Source organism: Canis lupus, chromosome 32, assembly GCF_048164855.1.
Source record: "Canis lupus baileyi chromosome 32, mCanLup2.hap1, whole genome shotgun sequence".
NCBI classification, from domain to species: domain Eukaryota; kingdom Metazoa; phylum Chordata; class Mammalia; order Carnivora; family Canidae; genus Canis; species Canis lupus.
In genome coordinates, this window is record NC_132869.1 from 32,826,909 (window position 1) to 32,849,122 (window position 22,214).

The 22,214-nt window shown below is 42.3% G+C and overlaps 2 protein-coding genes and 1 long non-coding RNA gene across 6 annotated transcripts in view; 2 read left to right on the forward strand and 1 right to left on the reverse strand.

Moving 5' to 3' along the window:
• The window catches only part of LOC140623116 (uncharacterized), a 19,507-nt gene extending 19,158 nt beyond the window's left edge, over positions 1-349 (forward strand). Inside the window, exon 4 of the long non-coding RNA XR_012022789.1 lies at positions 18-349. This is a non-coding gene — a long non-coding RNA (uncharacterized lncRNA). The remainder of the gene's footprint in view (positions 1-17) is intronic.
• MTFMT (mitochondrial methionyl-tRNA formyltransferase) overlaps positions 1-17,032 on the reverse strand; it is a 26,675-nt gene extending 9,643 nt beyond the window's left edge. For all 3 annotated transcript variants that reach the window (XM_072809147.1, XM_072809145.1, XM_072809146.1), the window contains exons 1-6: positions 16,776-17,032; positions 13,647-13,856; positions 11,186-11,308; positions 9,424-9,526; positions 8,185-8,260; positions 522-613 (exon numbers count right to left, since the gene is read on the reverse strand). In XM_072809147.1, the coding sequence (XP_072665248.1) occupies positions 522-613; positions 8,185-8,260; positions 9,424-9,526; positions 11,186-11,308; positions 13,647-13,856; positions 16,776-16,996 (825 nt within the window). In that variant the 5' untranslated portion in view covers positions 16,997-17,032. The remainder of the gene's footprint in view (positions 1-521; positions 614-8,184; positions 8,261-9,423; positions 9,527-11,185; positions 11,309-13,646; positions 13,857-16,775) is intronic.
• Positions 16,814-22,214, forward strand: part of SLC51B (SLC51 subunit beta) — a 23,276-nt gene continuing 17,875 nt past the window's right edge. Inside the window, exon 1 of one of the 2 annotated variants that reach the window (XM_072809157.1) lies at positions 16,814-17,035. The gene's annotated coding sequence lies outside the window, so the exon portion shown is untranslated. Of the gene's footprint in view, positions 17,036-20,185; positions 20,209-22,214 lie in introns of those variants that run through there. The other variant, XM_072809158.1, reaches the window with a different exon arrangement.

Consider the following 22,214-nt stretch of genomic DNA (forward strand, 5'->3'; position numbering starts at 1 on the left):
TTATTTTCATTTGACAGAAAGAGCGAGTGAGCACAAGCAGGAAGAGGAGCAGCAGGCAGAGGGAGAAACAGGCTCCCTGCTGAGCAGACAGTCCGACCCAGGGCTCGATCCCAGGACCCCAGGATCATGACCTGAGCCAAAGGCAGATGCTTAACTGACTGTGCACCCAAGTGCCCGTATTTTACCAAATTAAAAAAAAAAAAGTTTAAAAAATAGAATGAGGGCAGCCTGGGTGGCTCAGCAGTTTAGCGCTGCCTTTGGACCCTTTGGCCCTTTGCCTGGAGACCCAGGATCAAGTCCCATGTCGGGCTCCCTGCGTGAAGCCTGCTTCTCCCTCTGCCTATCTCTCTCTCTGTGTCTCTCATGAATAAGTAAATAAAATCTTTAAAAAAAAAAAAAAAAACAATGAATTTCGGTATTCTTTGGTTTAGTTTGAGATTCATTCCTAAATAAAAACATTTTGAAAGTAATTTCACATACATACACAAGTAGGTAAAACTGCAATCTGATTTCCAACTTACTATATTTCCAATGGCACGATAAAGTCTGAATATTTGCTCTGAAGTTTGTTCCTCCCATTTTATACAGCTGGTACCAGCAGAAATCTTAGGAGCTACAAGATAAAACCAAGAGCAAGAAAAAATATTAGAGTCAATGTCCATGAATTAATAACTATTGATTGATGTGGAATAATAGATGCAAGAGAACTTGTATTATTTTATCAACTTTTGAATATGTTTGAAATTTTAAGATGAAGTAAAAATAAATCAGTTATACTAATACTAAGAGAAAAAATGAATGCATTTCTTTATAATCTGGGAGTAGAAAAAGCCCTTATAACAATGACTCAAAATCCAGAAACAATTAAAGAATGATAAATATGACTACATAAAAATAAGATTTAATAAAAATAAACTTTTTAAGACAAAAAGAAAGGTCATAAATCAAGTTGAAAAACAAATGACAGGGGTACCTGGCTGGCTCAGTTGGTAGAGGATGTGACTTTTCTTTTTAAGACTTTATTTATTTATTCATGAGAGACACAGAGAGAGAGGCAGAGACATAGGCAGAGGGAGAAGCAGGCTCCCTGTGGGGAGCTCAATGCAGGACTATTCCAGGACCACAGGATCATGACCTGAGCCAAAGGTAGATGCTCAACCACTGAGCCACCCAGGTGCCCTGAGCATGTGATTCTCAATCACAGGGTCATAAGTTTGAGCCCCACATTGAGTGTAGAGATTACTTAAAAAACAACAATAACAAAAACAAAACCTGAAGGTATTTGTAATTTTTAACATGATAGTTTAGATTTATAAGAAATAAAAAATTTATAATTACATGTTAATCTAAAATATCTATGTAATATAATATTAATATATCTAAGGGCATTTATGTTTATTATGCAGACTTATTTATATCTATTATATAAAGTACTCCAAAAAACTGAGAAGAAAAAGACCAAAAATATGATAGAAAAATGGCAAAAGATACAATGTCCCTTCCTGGAAAAAAGAAATGCAAATAGTCTTTAAACACATAAAAAGATCCTCAATGTCACTTATAGAAGTAATGTAAATTAAAACTACTCCAGGATGTAATTGCTTGTCTATTTGATTCAGAACTAAATATGCTTCAAGTTATTTATAATGGCATTATTTGAAATAGAAGTTTGGAAACAACCAAAATGTCCATCATCCATCAATTGGGGATCTGTTGAATAAATTATGATACATCCACACAAGTGAGAACTATGCTGCCATAAAAAGGAATGAGAAAAAAAAAAAAGGGAATGAGGAAAATCTCTTCTATGGAGAGGAAAGGATTTCCAGGGTACACTGTTAAAGTAAAACAAAACAAAACAAAAAGCAACAAAAAACACAAAGGTACAAAAGAGTATATATTTTATGCCACCTTTTGTGGAAGAAAAAAGAAAATATGAATTTAAAAGTATGTGGTATTTGCTTGTTTTGATAAAAGTAAACAACTGGAAGGCTAAAATCAGATACTCCTAAAATTACAGAGGGAGGGGAAACAGGGAGGAGGAGCTACGGATGGAAGTGAGACTTCTCTGAGTATAATTTTTCAAATAGGTTAAAAATTTTAATCATATAGATGTTTTATATGATTCAAAATATAAAATTTGGGCAGTCCGGGTGGCTCAGCGGTTTAGCGCCGCCTTCAGTCCAGGGCCTGATCCTGGAGATCAGGGATCAAGTCCCACATGGGGCTCCCTGCATGGAGCCTGTTTCTCCCTCTGCCCGTGTCTCTGCCTCTCTCCCTCTGTGTCTCTCATGAATAAACAAAATCTTAAAAAAAAAATAAATAAAATTTAATCATAAAGAGAAAAAAAGCAACTCTGAAAGCTGAAAACAAACTGAAACAAACAAACCTAATTATATATCAAACTAGGTAGCAAAAAAAAAAAAAAAAAGGAAAAAAATTATCTCCAGTAAGTCTTTTTTTTTTTTTTTAAAGATTTTATTTATTTATTCATGAGAGATACAGAGAGGAGGAGGCAGACACATAGGCAGAGGGAGAAGCAGGCTCCTTGCAGGGAGCCCGATGTAGGACTTGATCCAGGAATTCCAGGATCATGTCCCGAGGCAAGGGAAGACCTCAGCCACTGAGCCACCCAGGCATCCATCCCTCCAGTAAGTCTTTTTTTTTTCTTTTTAATTTTTTATTGGATGGGATCCCTGGGTGGCGCAGCGGTTTAGCGCCTGCCTTTGGCCCAGGGCGCGATCCTGGAGACCCGGGATCGAATCCCACGTCGGGCTTCCGGTGCATGGAGCCTGCTTCTCCCTCTGCCTGTGTCTCTGCCTCTCTCTCTCTCTGTGTGACTATCATAAATAAATAAAAATTAAAAATATATATATATATAATTTTTTATTGGAGTTCAATTTGCCAACATATCGCATAACACCCAGTGCTCATCCCGCCAAGTGTCCCCCTCAGTGCCCATCACCTAGTCACCCCAACCCCTCACCTACCTCCCCTTCCACTACCTCTTGTTCATTTCCCAGGGTTAGGTGTCTCATTGTCACCCTCACTGATATTTTCACTCATTTTCTCTCCTTTCCCTTTATTCCCTTTCACTAATTTTTATATTCCCCAAAGGAATGAGACCATATAACATTTGTCCTTTTTCGATTGACTTATTTCACTCAGCATCATACCCTCCAGGTCCATCCACGTGGAAGCAAATGGTGGGTATTTGTCGTTTCTAATGGCTGAGTAATAGTCCATTGTATACATAGACCACATCTTCTTTATCCATTCATCTTTCAATGGACACCAAGGCTCTTTCCACAGTTTGCCTATTTTTTTTTTTTTTTTTTTTTTTGCCTATTGTGGACATTGCTGCTATAAACATCGGGGTGCAGGTGTCCCAGTGTTTCACTGCATCTGTATCTTTGGGGTAAATCCCCAACAGTGCAATTGCTGGGTCTTAGGGCAGATCTATTTTTAACTCTTTGAGGAACCTCCACACAGTTTTCCAGAGTGGCTGCACCAGTTCACATTCCCACCAACAGTGCAAGAGGGTTCCCCTTTCTCCACATCCTCTCCAACATTTGTTGTTTCCTGTCTTAATTTTCACCATTCTCACTGGTGTGAGATAGTATCTCATTGTGGTTTTGATTTGTATTCCCCGGTGATGCGGAGCATCTTCTCATGTGCTTTTTGGCCATGTCTATGTCTTCCTCTGTGAAATTTCTGTTCACGTCTTTTTCCCATTTCATGACTGGATTGTTTGTTTCTTTGCTGTTGAGTTGAATAAGTTCTTTATAGATCTTGGATACTAGCCCTTTATCTAGTCAGGGTCAAATAGGTCATTTGCAAATATCCTCTCCCATTCTGTAGGTTGTCTTTTAGTTTTATTGACAGTTTCTTTGGCTGTGCAAAAGCTTTTTATCTTGATGAAGTCCCAATAATTCATTTTTGCTTTTGTTTCTATTGCCTATGGATGTATCTTGCAAGAAGTTGCTGTGGCCAAGTTCAAAAAGGGTGTTGCCTGTGTTCTCCTCTAGTATTTTGTTGGAATCTTGTCTCACATTTAGATCTTTCATCTATTTTGAGTTTATCTTTGTGTATGGTGTAAGAGAATGGTCTAGTTTCATTCTTCTGCATGTGGATGTCCAATTTTCCCAGCACCATTTATTGAAGAGACTGTCTTTTTTCTGGTGGATAGTCTTTCCTGCTTTGTTGAATATTAGTTGATCATGAAGTTGAGGGTCCGCTTCTGGATTCTCTATTCTTTTTTTTTTTTTTTAATTTTTTTTTTAATTTTTATTTATTTGTGATAGTCACAGAGAGAGAGAGAATGAGGCAGAGACACAGGCAGAAGGAGAAGCAGGCTCCATGCACCGGGAGCCCGACATGGGATTCGATCCCAGGTCTCCAGGATCGCGCCCTGGGCCAAAGGCAGGCGCCAAACCGCTGCGCCACCCAGGGATCCCTGGATTCTCTATTCTGTTCCATTGATCTATGTGTCTGTTTTTGTGCCAGTACCACACTGTCTTGATGACCACAGCTTTGTAGTACAACCTGAAATCTGGCATTGTGATGCCCCCAGCTATGGTTTTCTTTTTTAAAATTCCCCTGGCTATTCGGGGTCCAGTAAGTCTTGAACACAGTACTCTGACTGCACACTCTTAGCAGGATATATTAAAAAAAAAAGAAAACCTGCAGAGAAATCTGAAATATTACTCAGTAGTTTTACTGTTTGTAGTAATACTAGTAGTGTAATTTTGAAACTATTTTACGTCTAGTAATTAAATAAATAGGTCAGTTTAACTTTTGAAAAGATAATTCCGTTTATTTATTTATTTATTTTTAAATTTATTTATTTATTCATGATAGACAGAGAGAGAGAGGCAGAAACACAGGCAGAGGGAAAAGCAAGCTCCATGCCAGGAGCCTGACGTGGGACTCGATCCCGGGGCTCCAGGATTGCGCCCTGGGCCAAAGGCAGGTGCCAAACCGCTGAGCCACCCAGGGATCCCCGATAATTCAGTTTAAAAGAAAACGCTGGGATCCCTGGGTGGCTCAGCAGTTTAGCACCACCTTTGGCCTAGGGCGTGATCCTGGAGAGCCAGGGTTGAGTCCTACATCGGGCTCCCTGCATGGAGCCTGCTTCTCCCTCTGCCTCTCTCTCTCTCTCTCTCTCTGTCTCTCATGAATAAATAAATAAAATCTTTAAAAAATAAATAAATAAAAATAAAAGAAAAACCCTGAAATTCAAAATCTGAATCGGGGGTGCCTGGGTGGCTTTATCAGTTGAGCATCTGCCATTTTGGCTCAGGTCATGATCTAAGTCGTCAGATGGAGCCCAGACTCAGGCTCCATGCTCAGCAGAGTCTGCTTGTCCATTTCCCTCTGCCCCTCCCTGCTCTCTCAAATAAATAAATAAATAAATAAATAAATAAATAAATAAATAAATAAATAAATAAATAAAACAAACCTTAAATAAATATATAAAAAATGGAATCAGTAACTGTATGAACTCAAATATTATTTAAAAAATTTAATGCCTCACCTTGTCCACTGACACCTTATCTTGAAACACACTGTTGTACCAGGTGATTTTCTAAATACCACTCCCCCAACTAAAATGATCAAGGGAGAGATGGCTGATTCCAACATGGGACAGAGAATTCATGAAGTGAGCCTGGGACATCTTATAAAAGAAAGCAAGGAAGCACTGAAAAACTAGTTGAGGCTGTCGAAAGGATGCAGGACCCAGCTTTAAGGGGCTCCCACTGGCCAAATTTAGGATGACTTGAAGAGCACAAAGCCTTATAAATGTAATTAACTGGGAGCGACTGGGTGGCTCAGTAGCTGAGCGTTTGCCTTCGGCTCAGAGCCTGATCCTGGTCCTGGGATCAAGTCCCACATGAGGCTCCCTGCAGGGAGCCTGCTTCTCCCTCTGTCTGTGTCTCCGCCTCTCTCTGTGTATCTCTCATGAATAAATAGATAAAATCTTAAAAAAAAAATCCACTAGTCCAATCATAATTTTAAGAACTCATTTGCCACCATAATTGAAGATGATTATGGTACCAACTTCTTCCTCTAAAAATTAGTAGAAAAGGAATTAAGCATTGATCTTGCCATTTAGGATGAACTAAGTAAGATTCATTGTTAATTAATGAGGAAAAGCTCTTCTTTACAGAATAAAGTCAGATATTAAAAGCAAAAGGAATTGGAAAATGACCATTTTGTAATCCCAAGTGAAATAATCCATTCAGGGAAGAAGCATCAACCCATGCCAAAATCATTACGTGAAAGCTTGTTAGAGAACAGGATATTTGCATGGTGCCAAAGTATTATCCCACAGATTACTTGCCAACTGCAAAGGGAAAAGCGAATCTTTACACTGGACTCAACCAAGTGACCTATCTGAACTTCACCAGCCTTGCTGCAACCTGATATTTGGCTCACTGATGTGACATCCAAAAACTAGAGCAGAGAGAGGTGACACTTCTCTGAGTTTATCCTTGTAGACAGTTTTGACTTTTGAATCATGTAAATGGTTTTACATGTTTGAGAAATAAATCATAAATAAAAATAAAAAAGCAATCCTTAAAATTAAAAACAAATACCACTGGAACACAATACCATCTATGAAATACTCTTTCCAGAAACTTCAAGCCTGAGTCTAATCAAACTCTTAGAACTTCCAGTTCACAAGAAGTATGAAGGCTAAAAAAAAAAAAAAAAAACAAGTTAAATAACACTGGAAGGAAACAGACAACTGGCCTGGTCTCTTCAAAAAGTCAATGACAGGGATGCCTGGGTGGCTCAGCGGTTGAGTGTCTGCCTTCGGCTCAGGGCGTGATCCCACAGTCCTGGGATCGAGTCCCACATCAGGCTCCCTGCATGGAGCCTGCTTCTCCCTCTGCCTATGTCTCTGCCTGCCTCTCTCTTTATGTCTCTCATGAATGAATAAATAGAATCTTTAAAGAAAAGAAAAGTCAATGACGTGGAGCGGGGGAAAATAATGGAGGAATTACTCTAGCTTAAAGAGGCATACCAACTGATTACAATTAGATACTAGTTTGAAAAACTATACAGCTAAAGAATAAGTTTTTAGACAATTGGGAACATTTATGTACTGGATATTAAATGCTATTAGGGAATTATTCATTTCTCTTAAGACATGCACGCTGAAATACTTAGGAGGTAAAGGTTATGATACATACCTCTGAAGGATTAAGCAGAAATTTAAAAATATATACTAAGTAAACATCCATATGCAGAGAAAGAATATATGACCAAATACTAATAATTGTTGAGTCTAGGTTAAATAGGTATACACCATTTAAAGATTTATTGGGGTGCCTGGATGGCTCAGACAGTTGAGTGTCTGCTTTCAGCTCAGGTCATGATCCCCAGGTCCTGGGATCGAGCCCCACAATGTGGCAGGAGGGAGGATAGTCTCTGCTAAGCAGGGAGTCTGCTTCTCCCTCTCTCTCTCTGCCTCTATCACTCTCTGTCTCAAACGAATAAAATCTTAAAAATAAAGAAGAGAACTTATTTTTAAAGAAATTAAAGATTTATTTATTTTAGAGAATAGGAGGGGCAAAGGGAGAGGAAGAGAGAGTCTCAAGCAGACTCCCCACTGAGCACAGAGCCCAATGTGGGGTTTGATCTCACGACCCTGAGATCATGACCTAAGCCAAATACAAGAGCTGGATGCTTAACCCACTGAGCCACCCCAACACCCTGGTATTCATTATCTTTTAACTTCTCTCTTTGTTTGGTACTTTTCAATATAAAGATAGGGAAAACATTTCCTTTTTTTAAAGTTAAGATTCTTTATTTATTTACTTATTCATGAGACAGAGAGGCAGAGACACAGACAGAAGGAGGAGAAGCAGGTTCCATGCAGGGAGCCTGACGAGGGACTTAATTCTAGAACCCCAGGATCACACCCCAAGCCAAAGGCAGATGCCCAACCACTGAGCCACCCAGGCATCCCAGGAAAAACATTTCCAATCCTTCAAGAGACTACATGCTAAGAGGGAATGGGAGACCATACCAGCCATTCTTTGGAAAAGGACATATAAGTGGGCAATCTTGAGTCAAAATTAAGGGTGATGTGCCAGTGAAGTCAGAGCACTCAGGTGCTATCATGACAGACAAAACCTGGTGAAGGAGGTAGGGATCTCTGCAGTCTTCACTTACCATGTGTCACTCCCTCAGTTGGTTGTTGCCTTCCATTGCTCAAACTCTCAGGCAAATTTTTCAAAACTGAAATTAGCTTTAAAAAAAAGGAGAGCAACATATTCAAGATGAAAAAAACAAAAGTAGAAATACATTATGATTCAGTACCATGACATTAGAGAAAGTTTTGAAGGAGCTGTGTGGCAGGGTAGGGTGGTAAACTGGATTGAGCTGTGACAATACAGGTCTACTCAATGGAGTTTCAATGTTGCTGTCTGCAGAGGACAGAGCGATGATGTGCTTCCAGAGAATGCTGAGCTTTGCTGGCTATGTAAGCTGTTGGTGTCAGGACAGCATGGGCTCAGGAATCCACACTCTAACCCCATAGGAGGTGAAGGCAGTGGAGCCCCAAAGAAGGAGAATGAATTCTGGAGACACACTGTTTTGGGTTCAAATCTCAATTCCACTACCTACTCATGTGTCATTGTGGAGAAGTTATTTGACTTGTGTGGCCTTCACAGTCATCATCTGTAAAACAGGTGACAGTAACAGCTACCTCAAAGGTTAATTGGGAAGGTAAAAAAAAAAAAAAAAAAAAATCTACAGAGGATCCAGAATAGCCCTGGCACACGAGCCAGTGTTCAAAAAACGAGAGCCACTATTACAATACCATTTCTGAGGTGAGTGCCTAGATTAGGAAGCACCATCTAGATAGTTAGGGAAAAACTGTCCTCTACAGAATATTAACCAGTTCATATGAAAATCACTGATTTGGTTGTTTAGCATTCACTCAGATCTACTGCATGCAGATCTGAGCTATGCAAAGCCAGAGTTCATTCACAGCAAAGGGATCAGCAGAACTCCAGTGCGTATGGAGATTATGACCACCATGCAGGCACAGAGGTGGGAGGAGTGCTGGGTCTCTGAGGGAATGGCAGTTGGTGAGTCTGACAGGGGCACCAGGTGAGTCTAGGAGTTGGGAGGGTGAACCCTGAAAGAAGTGTCTAAAGGTCTCACGGGAACATGGTGGGGCCACAGAAGCTCATGTGCTTCAGGAGAATCTTTATGAAGTACCCACTCTGTGCTTTTCCCAAAGACTCACATGAGAAATGCCAACCTCAATTGTAGGAAGCAAGGATAAAAATCACTTAAGAAAAAAAAAAGATGAAAATTATGTATCAGGAAAGCATTCTTTGCATCATAAAAAGTTAGGAGACCTAGTGAATGAGTACAAACCAGTGAGATATTAGAGGACCCTACCATGTCAGCACCCAGTCTTGACAGCATTGCCTCCAGTTCCTTGGCGGTGCTCTTAGGTGGCACAGGAACCGTTTCCTGTTTGATAATTGGGCCGACATCAAACCTGACAAAAATCAAAAGCAAATAACATTATTCTTTCTTTCTTTTTTTTTAAAGATTTATTTATTTATTTATTTATTTATTTATTTATTTATTTATGATAGACATAGAGTGAGAGAGAGAGAGAGAGAGACAGGAGGAGGGAGAAGCAGGCTCCATGCTAGGAGTCTGACGTGGGACTCGATCCCGGGACTCCAGGATCGCGCCCTGGGCCAAAGGCAGGCGCTAAACTGCTGAGCCACCTAGGGATCCCCAACATTATTATTTCTTAAGATCAATATGTTTGTCTACATGAGTGTTTACATACCACAAGGATGGTTTAACTCTGGCTATTATCTATAAGCAAAAGAGAAATGTCAGTTTGAAAGAAGAGAAAGCACAATCTGGCCTGTACTCAGATTTTATATCTATCTTTTCCTAAAAGAAAAAAGTATGAAGTTGTATAGCAGAAATTTAATTGCAGTTGTAAATAGCTCCTTTAGTAATAAATAGTATTTTAAAAGTTTCTATTTATACAATAAAGGCGTAGAGCAAAAAATTTCTTTTCCTAGGAAGTACTATTAAGAAATGCATAACGGGGAACCCTGGGTGGCGCAGCAGTTTAGCGCCTGCCTTTGGCCCAGGATGCGATCCTGGAGACCCGGGATCGAATCCCATGTCGGGCTTCCGGTGCATGGAGCCTGCTTCTCCCTCTGCCTGTGTCTCTGCCTCTCTCTGTCTCTCTCTCTCTGTGACTATCATAAGTAAATAAAAATTTAAAAAAAAAATTAAAAAAAAAAAAAAAAAAAAAGAAATGCATAACGATTTCTTTCTAGATTTCCTTTCTCAAAGGACAAGAGTTGTGCCTGGTTATGAGTAGGTACAAGTTTGTTTTCCCAGTCTTACAATTTGCATCAAGCTCTGTAAATACTGCTATGAGCTTTTATTAGAAATATGCCCTATTTTAAATATTCAACTTTGCAGTTGTTAATTCTATTTTCAACCTCTGAGCTTTAATAAAATGCTTACTATGAAAAATTGCAAACATCCACAAAAAACAGGAGTGAATAGTCTTCTTGGATCCCCAGAGTTTAGAATTATCAAAGTTTTGCAACTCATTTCATCTGGCCCTCTCGTTTTCTGAATTAAGTTAAAGCAAATCCCATGCAGTTGTTCTTGTGAACCAATGAATTATTTTCTGTGGGGACATTAGGTGATAACAGATAGGGGCTTAATATAATTCTGTTTTAGACTTTAGTAGGATAAAAAAAATGAAATGCTTAAGACAGTTATATTACACATTGGCATACAATGTAGTCCTAATTCAGGTTGCAAAAATTTTTTGACCAAAGAAACCAAGACCAGCAAAACCAAGATTCATTACAACTCATATACAAAAATCCATCTTTCATTTACACAATGCTTTTTTATGGAAGTCCAGTTGTTAATAATATAATTTACTTCAATTAACAAGTTAAACATTTCACAAGGACTGGGATAACTGCAATAATACAAAACCACATACAGTGTATGTCAGAAAATAGGAAAAGACACAAAGGGAAGGCACTCTGGAGTTAGAGGAATTAGTGAGCACTATCCATTCACCCACTTCCACGTCCCCTCCAAACAGACTGAAATCAACATTCAAAACCATAAAGTCTCAAGAAAAGAAAATGTCTTCTACCTTTTAGGTCTAATTTGCATAATCGTCACTCCAGTAATTGTGTCTCCATGAAGCACAGTATGGATTATAGGGGCTGGACCACGCCACCTCGGGAGGCAACTGGGATGGACATTCAACATGCCACTGAGTCAGAGAAGGCAGAAATTAGTGGTGCAAGTGGGCTTTACCACTTAGTTCCTGCTACCTAAACAAATATGCAACTTTTTATCATTACACTTCCCCAGAAAGTTTGAAAATCAAAGTTGAATCTAGTTTTATGCCACCTGTGAAGGGAGTCAGAGATGAAGTTTACTCTCTTACCATAAGAGACCAATGAAACTCAATTAAAAACAGAACAACTATTCATTGTCCCAAAGATATTCCACTGCAGTCTGTGATATCTGGGAGTTTTTAAAGATTTTATTTTTTATTTTATTTATTATTATTATTTTTAAAGATTTTATTTATTCATGAAAGACACAGAGAGAGAGGCAGAGACACAGGCAGAGGGAGAAGCAGGCTCCATGCAGGGAGCCCGACCTGGGACTTGATCCCAGGACTCCAGGATCACGCCCTGAGCCAAAGGCAGATGCTCAACCGCTGAGCCACCCAAGCATCCCAAAGATTTTATTTTTTAAATAAAGTCTATACTCAACATAGGGCTCGTGAATCTACAACCCCAAGATCAAGAGTCACATGCTCCACCAACTTAGCCAGCCAGGTGTCCCTGGGATTTTTTTTAAATAAAAGCAAAAAATACCTTTTATACTGTAGGAGAAAAAGCACTCAAACCCTACTGTGCATCTATGGACAATGTGAATATTTATAGTTTCTTCCAGTTACCCTGTTTCATTTTGTTTGCCTATAGAGTCACTAAAACAAGTTTCTTGAATCTTCCTATCTAGTCACCTTTGCTGTTTATCCCAACACATCTATTGCTCATAGACGAGCAATTTAAATCATTTACTAAGTAAGCTGATTAGTTTGATGTCTCCATTATAGGAATATGCAAGTGGGAGTTTGTTTTTTTATTTTTTTAAAGATTTTATTTATTTATTCATGAGATACACACACACACAGAGGCAGAGACATAGGCAGAGGGAGAAGCAGGCTCCATGCAGGGAGCCCGAAGTGGGACTTGATCCCGGACTCCAGGATCATGCCCTGAGCCGGAGGCAGACGCTCAACTGCTGAGCCACCCAGGCATCTCGAAGTGTGAGAGTCTTATATTCAAAGTTCCATTGCTCAGACCAGTCTCATTCATCAACAAATATTCACTGAGCACAGTCCATGTGCTGGCACTGTTCTAAGTGATGGCGTTACAAGCAACACTGAACCAAAAGAGAAAAAAATTATACACACAGGGAGCTTACATGCCAAGAGCGGGAGATAAGCCAATACAAAAATGTGTAAAAAGTTTGGCAGATGGTTCTAAGGGCTGTGGAGAAAAATAAACCAGAGCAGGGGTAGGAGTACTGGGTGGGAGGCTACAAGTTTCATAGGGGTCACAAAATTTACCAGTAAGAAGACAACACTTGAACAAAGATGTTAGGAGGTAATGGACTAAGCCATGCAGACATATTCCAGGCAGAGGGAACAATAAATATCTTGAAGAAAGCAAATGTTCAGCAAGTTCAAGGAACAGCAGAGAGGCCAGTGTGGCTGGAGTGGAGTGAATCTGAGGAATAACACTAGAAGATGAGGCCACAGTTAAGATGGAACCAAACCTACCCAGAAGGCAGGCAGGTCCCTACAGGCCCATATAAGGACTTTCAGGTCTTCTGAATGAGATGGAGAAACATCAGAGAATTTTGAGCAGAGTGATGTGATCCAACTTCTGTTTTAAAAGGATCATTTTGGCTGCTGGGTTGGTAGAAGACCAAGAAGGCCAAGGACAGCAGACAACAGGTGGAGCTTACTGGAGTACAACAGGTCAGAGTGGTAGCAGTGAAAGTGTTGAAAGAGCCAGTCAGATTCTAGATAGAATTCAAAGGCAGAGCCAATGGGATTTCCTGATGGATGGGATGTGTGGTGAGGGAAGGACTCACGAGCGACTGAAAGGTTTTGAGTCTGAACAACTAGAAGGGTAGAGTTGCCATTTACTGAGATGAAGATTTGGGGAGGAGCAGGTTTTGGGCAAAAGTTCAGGAATGCAATTTAGGACACCTTAAGTGTAAGGTGCCTCTCAGACACCCAAGGAGAACTGTGGAGGAGGCAGTGGGTATTGGTGGCCTGGAGTTCAGGGAGAGATCTGGGAATTGTCAGCATATATATGGAATTTAAATGAGGGTGGGTGAGAACCCACAGATCAAGAGCATCATACATTTCAACAATTAATGCACTAACAAGATGTTTTAAGAGAAAATAGTAAAGAAATCAGAATTAGAATTCAAGTCATTATACTTTAGACACCAGGCCCATATATAAAGACCAAGGCTTCTATACTGTATTCCCTTAAAAAAAAAAAACAAAAAACACTTACTAGGGAAATTTAAGAATAAGAGCCTCACTCAAAAGTCGGCCAAATGAAGCTACCACTCCAACGTCGTACTCTCCAGATCCCACATCTGGCCACTCATACACTGGAAGCTGAGACTGGACAGCATATTGCTTCACTGGCAGTCCTTTTGGTGATGGAGAGGGCACTGTGACCACCTCCAAATTTTCAATTAACTCTTCCTCTTTATTTTCCCTAAGTTGGAAAGATTGGAAGAAAATGTGAATTTTAAGACAATGACTCAAAGTTAAACTACTTCACATACTACCACAGTACTTTTATTTTATTTTTTTATTTTTTTAAATTTATTTATGATAGTCACACACACAGAGAGAGAGAGAGAGAGAGAGAGAGAGAGAGGCAGAGACATAGGCAGAGGGAGAAGCAGGCTCCATGCACCGGGAGCCTGACGTGGGATTCGATCCCGGGTCTTCAGGATCACGCCCTGGGCCAAAGGCAGGCGCTAAACCGCTACGCCACCCAGGGATCCCCCACAGTACTTTTATGATTAAATTCATGAAACAATTAAGGGTAAGTGATTAAAACTAGCACAACTGAGAGACTGAGTTTTTATTTGGTACTTAATTTTAGTTATTTGTAATTTAAAGAGCCACATGTGGCTAGTGGCTACTGTTTGGATAGCATGGTTCTAGAAATTTCCTGTGCATACAGAAACTATACGGTGCAGATACTTTACACAATTAGAATTTTATATGCAAAATACTCTGCATTTTGTTTTGTTGTTTTTTTTTTAGAACACTATTACTATTATGTGGTGAGTCTTTTTATAAAGTGGGTTATGGTGATCCCTGGGTGGCTCAGCGGTTTAGCGCCTGCCTTTGGCTCAGGGCATGATCCTGGGGTCCCAGGATCGAGTCCCACAACGGGCTCCCTGCATGGAGCCTGCTTCTTCCTCTACCTATGTCTCTGCCTCTCTCTCTGTCTCTCATGAATAAATAAATAAAATCTTTTAAAAAAAGCGGCGGGGGGGGGTGGTGGTTAAGAATACATTTGCTTGTATATCCAGCAAACATTTCTAGAATAAGAGAACAGTGGCTGTCTCTGAAGAGAAGAACTGGATATAGGAGATAGAGGTGGAAAGAACTGACTTTTCACTATAATATCCTTTGAACCTTTTGAATTTTTTTTTTTAAAGATTTCATTTATTTACCTGACAGCACAAGCAGGGGGAATAGCAGAGAGAGAAGCAGATTCCCCACTGAGCAGGAAGTCAGAGGTGGGGCTCCATCCCAGGACCTGAGCTGAAGGCAGACACTTAACTGACTTAGCCACCCAGGTGCTCCTGAACCTTTTGAATTTTGTACCACAACCATGCGTTAGCCAAATAATAAATACTTTTATTTTTTAATTTATTTTTAAAGATTTTTAGAGAGAGAGAGAGGGCACAGGCATGCAAAAAAGCAGGAGGGAGGGGCAGAGGGAGAGGAAGAAGCAGGCTATCCACTGAGCAGGGAGCCCGAGGTGGGGCTGAACCAATAAACACTTTAAAATGTGTGTGTGTGTGTGTGTGTGTGTGTGTGTGTGTGCGCGCGCACGCGCATGTCCCATGGGCATCATTACATAGTAATACATGTGTACTCTTTCTTTTTATCTGCTGTGTTGTCCTCCAGTGCTCAGAGGGTGTTAGTTTATTTATTCTTAAAAAATATTTTATTTGGGGCAGCCCTGGTGGCGCAGCGGTTTAGTGCCGCTTGCGGCCCAGAGTGTGATCCTGGAGACCCGGGATCGAGTCCCACGTCGGGCTCCCTGCGTGGAGCCTGCTTCTCCCTCTGCCTGTGTCTATGCATCTCTCTCTCTGTGTGTGTCTCTCATGAATACATAAATAAAATCTTAAAAAAAAAAATATATATATATATAATTTATGTATTCATGAGAGACACACACAGTAACAGAGGCAGAGACACAGGCAGAGGGAGAAGCAGGCTCCACGCAGGGAGCCCGACGTGGGACTCGATCCGGGGTCTCCAGGGTCACGCCCTGGGCCGAAGGCGGCGCTAAGCTGTTGAGCCACCCGGGCTGCACGGTGTTAGTTTATTTACCAGGTATTGCATCTAGTGTTGAGGAGTTATGAGAAAAGGAGTATATAGGAGGGCCCTAAAGACAAAGCACAGGGGTAATGGAGCTGCCAAGCAAAGCATCAACAGAAAGGTCAACACATGCAGTGAGATTCGGGAGGCAATCTGGGGAAAGCAGCACGTGGAGAGGTACATCACAGAGGGCGTGCAAAAGGAACATGTGTGAAGGGAGTGTTTCAGGGTGTGTGCGGAGAACAGAGTGATGGAGGGAGGAATATGTTATGGGGGGAATGATGGGGTTGTCCATAGGAGGGGCTGCTGTGAACAATCTGTAGGAAAGACTTGATGGAGATGACAGAAATGAGTGTTGGGGGCGCGTCAGGAAAAAAGAGCGCAGAAATAATAAATGGAGGTTGGGGGAAAGAAGGCAGAGCTGTACAGTTGGGTAGGGCCATCACATAGCATGGACTTTCAGAACAGGTTGGATCTCAATCCGCCGCCCCCCCCCCCCCCCCCCAGTAAACCAACATTTGTTAATTTTTAGAAATACCAAATGTATACTTAAGAGTTCTGACTTCTACATTTATTCAATAGCTGGAAACAGTTGTTTTTGGACTGTGCCCTTATTTCAGCCCCAGAAAACTGGGTCCCACGGTATACAGGGAGGAGATAGGAAGCGGTGAAGGGAGACGTGGGTGTGCAAATGCCCAAAGAAGCCCACAACCATGTGTTGGGACTGGAGGGTACAGAGTAGATGAACGGAGGCCTGTGATGACCTCGGGCAATCACTCAACCTCTCCGAGCTCGAGTTTCCTGACACACGGATGCGGCAAGGAGGTGGTGGCAGAGGACAGAGGCGACGTCTGCGAAGCGGGTGGGACAACGGAGAGCGCGGAGCAGGAGCGCAGACCGGAGCCACCGGGCAGGCGCGGGCACCTTCCGGGAGCCGCAGAGACGCGGGCCCAGACCCTTCCGGCGCCGCCGCGCTCCCGGGCTAGCGGCGCAAACCCTCGCGGCCGCCGCGGGGCTCGGCTGCGGGGCCTCGGCAGCCGGGCCCCCCACGCCCCGGCCCCCGTACCTGGCGGCGTGCAGCGCCCGCAGCGCCTCGCGGGCGAACCGGTCGGTGCCGAAGAAGAGCACCCGCCAGGGAGGCTTCTCTCGGACGCGGACGCCCCGGCCGTCCTCCCCGCCGGGGGACGCGCCGAGCCCGGCCAGCGCTCGCCACTGAGGGCTCGGCCTTGCGCCTGGACCGCCCCCCACCGGCCGGGGCCCCCAGCCGCGCCGCACCAGCACCCTCATCGCCTCCGCGGGCGCCCCGTCCTGCGCAGGCGCATCGAGGTGGGAGGGGGCGCGCGCGCTCGGCCGGAGGGGCGGGGCCGAGGAGAGCTGGTGGGCGGGGCCTGCTCGCGCTTGGGGGCGGGGCCTGCGTGGTTGGAGGCGGCACCCGCCTGTGTTGGAGCTCCTCCAGGAATCTGCAGGCTCGAGCCTCCCCATGATTATGATTTTTTTAAAATAATTTTTAAAAAATATTTTATTTATTTATTCATGAGAGACACAGGGAGAGGCAGAGACAGAGGGAGAAGCAGGCTCCATGCAGGGAGCCCGACGTGGGACTCGATCCTGGGAGTACAGGATCACGTCCTGGGTGGAAGGCAGATGCTCAACCGCTGAGTCACCCAGGCGTCCCTTAAATAATTTTTTAAAAAGATTTTATTACTTTATTCATGACACACACACACACACACAAAGGCAGAGACACAAGTAGGCTCCATGCAGGGAGCCCAATGTGGGACTTGATCCCGGCACCCCAGGATCACGCCCTGGGCTGAAGGCAGGCGCTAAACCGCTGAGCCACCCAGGGATCCCCCTCCCCATGATTTTTATTGCATTTGTTTGCATGATTTAGCCAATCTCCTCAAAAGAACTCTTTTGGGAGCAAATCATGTGTTTTCAGACAATGAAATAAATTAGTAAAGTATATATTTACTGTAGACCACGCTTTGGCTAAGCATTTTATATCCATTATTTCAGTTACTCCTCATATCGAGCATACAAGATAGATATTATCACAACCATTTTATTGAAAAGAATCTGAGGCTCAGGGAAGTGAAGGGAATTACCTACTTAAGGTCCTAACAGCTAGTCCATGTTGCTCCGAAGTCTGTGGTCCTTACCATTTGGTTTTCATGGCGATTCTATGTACTAGGTAAGTCAAAGCCTCCATCTTGCACCTGAGGAAACTGAGGCTCAGTTACTTGCTCACAGTCATTCTGATGAATCTAAGGCCCCACTCTTGCCCCTATACTGTGGGTTCCCTCCCCCACAGAGGGATACCATAGGGGAGGTTTTCAGGGGGAAAAAAGCAGGGGAAGCATTCCCCAGAAGACCTGTAAGGAACTTTAGTGCTTAGGTTCTATATTCCAGAGGCCTACATAGTGACCTTCTCACATATGGTTACACATCTTGTGTATGGCTATAGAGTGGAGACTAGATCTCCTTTCTAGTCTTACTCTTACTGCATTTCCCCATCACACAGTGTTAGACCCAGTGACCCTGGGTCAGTCCTTTTTCCCAAATTATGAGTTCTGCACATTCCTGCTTCTGTGCCTTTGCTTGCTGTTCTTTTTTCCCCCTAAGATTTATTTTTATTTTAGAGAGAGAGCAAGAGAGCACACAAGCATGGAGAGGGGGAGGGGCAGCGAAGAGGGAGAGAAAGAGAGAATCTCAAGCAGATTCTATGCTAAGCATGGAGCCTGACGCAGGGCTTAATTCCACCACCCAGAGATCATGACCTGAGCTGAAACCAGAATCTATTGTCCCTCAGGTGCTCCTGCCTGTTGCTCTTTCTAGGCTGCCCTCCTCATATCATTTCTCTAAATGATATCCACTCTTTTTTCAGACTTTTATTTTTATTTATTCATAGAGACACACACAGAGAGAGAGAGAGAGAGAGAGAGAGGCAGAGACACAGACAGAGGGAGAAGCAGGCCCCATGCAGAGACCCCGACGTGGGACCCGATCCTGGGTCTCCAGGACCATGCCCTGGGACGAAGGCAGCGCTAAAACCGCTGAGCCACCCGGACTGCCCTGGTATCCATTCTTCAATGCCAAGTTCAGATATCCTCCCAGAAGCCTGTGCTCTGTGGGAACCGCTGCTTCCACACAGTTTAGAATTACAGAAGGAAGTTGTCTGATTTTGCACACACATTGACAAATTCACCTGTGTGTTAAATAGACTTACTACTCATGGTAGTAAGTTAGGAATATATGGGGGAGTATACTTCCAAGCCCAGGAAAATCCATTGCTGGAACTACTATAAAGCACACAGAGAAGATGAAGATTCCAGCCCCTTATGGCAAGCAGTTTTAAGTAATAAGTTAAGATGTCCAGAAAGTACATCCAAGGGACTGGGCTGTAATATTACCCTGGTGCTCTGGTTTCCAGAAATTTCTCTCTACTGATGAATGAAGTATATATGTATGATGAATCAATGAAATTTCTCCAGGTTCTGAGTCCAGGTGACAAGGCAAGAGTAGGATCACTGACAGAGAGGAAGCCTGCTTGGTGCTGTGACGATGTTTCAGCTTTGAATGCTTAAAGATTGAAATGTTGAGAATCAAGTGGAGATGTTTGGTGGAAATCTTGAATGTAAAATTGACCTTAATATCTGGAGGGTGAGAAAGCTGATCTGGCATGAGAGGAAAAAGGAAGCATCCCCTCTTCCTGTTCTCCATCATCTCACCTTAATCCTGAATATGTGTGTATAATTTCTTTTCTTTTCTTTTCTTTTCTTTCTTTCTTTTTTTTTTTTTTGTAAGAATTTATTTATTTGTTTGAGAGCGAGAACAAGAGTGAGCAGGAGCAGAGAGAAGGGAGAAGCAGATTCCCCACTGAGCAGGGACCAGATGTAGGACTGGATTCCAGGACCCCAGGATCCTGATCTGATCTGAAGGCAGACGCTTAACCTATTGAGCCACCCAGGTGCCCTGTGTGTATGATTTCTGAGGAGTGCAGAGGCCTGCCAGAGAGTCAACTTCTGTGTGTGTGATTAGCCCTTTTGGGCTGAGAGTCAAAAAGGAGGAGCAGCAAGAGCCCTGGGAAAGATGGAGCAGGAGCACAGGGAGGAGAGTGGTCAGAGCTCTAATTGGTAAAATGGCCAATGCCTGAATCCACAAGAATTTCCGAACATAATCTGGGAGACAATGCCACATGTGTCAGGAGAGGGTATGGTAGCATAGGCTGGTGCCAGCCAGGGTCAGGAACCGAACTATGGGGCGGCCTCGAGCAGCACTGTGAAAGGTCTTTTGGGAAGCAGTTTCATGTAATACCATCTCCTGCCTGTAGTTGCATCAGAAGTCCGCCAGGAGGTGCTGCTCACCAATATTTCCTGTCGTTGAAAGTGATGGCCCATTCCCAAGCTCCAGCACTTTCCACTTGGATTCGCTGTCAGTGTTGTTTCTACCCTATGTGGTCTCAGTAGATGTCCCTCCGTAAGCTGTCCAGCTGCTCGGTAAAGCAGGACTGGGCTACAAGTCCACTCACTGGGGACAGACCGGGACAGGATGCCTCCCCACCTAACCCATCCTGTACCGGGTACAGGTGATGGCACAAATAGTAAGAAGGCTGTTCTATGTAGTAGGTTGTCTCTCAGTAGGAACCCAGGTGTCTTACCATCCTAAGTGAGAGCTTAAGAGGCAGGTTGTGCCCACAGGACTGGGTGACCTTGAGGAGAGATTCTGGAGAGATCAAACGTCATCTAATGGACGTTAGAGTCCCAGGAAGGGAAGGAAGCTGGATGTGGTAGTACAAGAATGAGAAGCAGCCTTAAGATAAGGAAGATTTCCCTTGCTGCTGATAAATAGTAAAACCAAGTGAAATATCAAAACAGATGTAAAGAGATCAAATCTTAAAATCTTTAGTTTCCCCCTGGGAAAAAAGCTGTACAATGTTAACAAAGGAGTATTTCTTTTTATAAAGTACATTTTCCTAGCTCTGCAAGGAAGATGATAAGATAATAATGTGGGGGCTCAATCTCATGACCCTGAGATCACAACCCCAGCTGAAACCAAGAGAGGGATACTCAACAGACTAAGCCATTCAGGTGCCGTGTATACTCCATTTTAAAAAAAGACTGTCTGATTTTATTACAAAGTAAGTAAAATGCCAACATAACATTTTAGCTCATGTAAGGCTTGGATTTATATTCTGATAAGCCCAATTAATTGAAATTTCCGAATTCTTTATACTTGTCTTACAGGCCGTTGAAATCATTACTTATACAAAAAATATAAGATTATGTAGATATAAGCATGAGGCCTCAACCAAATTTAATTATAATAACTAGTGTAGTATGTAAACTTCATGCAATGTTGTAAACCATATGGAACCACAGAATTACATTGCTTGCATTACCTGAGTAAAATTTAGCCTGTGTATTTAATACCAACAGTGATTAATTTAATATTGAATGTCAATTTGAGTAATAATTCTAAGATAACTAACTTTAAGTGTTTAGACATATTAATTTAATTAATAAATGATATTTGGTTGTCTGACAAAAAATTAAGAAATTAAAAGGAGTAGCATGGAAACAGTACAAGTACTTGGGAGATTGCACAATACTTTTTATAACCAGTCACTAAAAGACCAAATAAATGTATGATTCCACCTATATGAAATGTCCAGAATAGGCAAATCTATAGAGGCAGAAAATAGGGCAAGGGTGGATGTTGGTAGAAATGAGGGATTCTTGGGGTGCTTGAGTGAGTCAGTTAAGTGACCAGTGATTTCGGCTCAGGTCATGACCCCAGGGTCCTGGGATTGAGCCCTACGTTCGGCTTTATGCTCACTGGGGAGTTTGCTTGAGATTCTCCCCCCCTCCCTCCCTCATTTGCTCGCTGTCTCTCTCAAATAAATAAATCTTTACAAAAAAAAGAAATGAGGGGTGCCTGCCAATTAGCACAAAGTTCCTTTTGGGATTGATGCACTTTGAAACTGATTGTGATGATGGTTGCACAACTCTAAGAACATACTAAAAGCTACTGACGTACACTTTAAATGAGTGAATTGTGTGCTATGTAAATTATATCCCAATAAACTTGTTTAAAAGTTATATTTTTATTTACTCTTATCCATACAAAGTGTACTTCTTTTTTTTTTTTTAAGATTTTTTAATTTATTTACTCATGAGAGACACAGAGAGAGAGAGAGGCAGAGATGCAGGCAGAGACACAGGCAGAGGGAGAAGCAGGCTCCATGCAGGGAGCCCGATGTGGGACTCAATCCTGGGACTCCAGGATCACGCCGTGGGCCGAAGGCAGGCGCTAAACCACTGAGCCGCCCAGGGATCCTCCAAAATGTACTTCTTTCCTCACAGTCAAGTTACAAGAATAAAATTATTGTAGTAAAAAAAAAATTTTTTTTAATTATTGTAGTAAAAAGTATCTTAAGAGACTTCACAAGTCTAATTTTATTTTTTAAACCAAAATTTAGGGGCATCTGGGTGGCTCAGTTGGT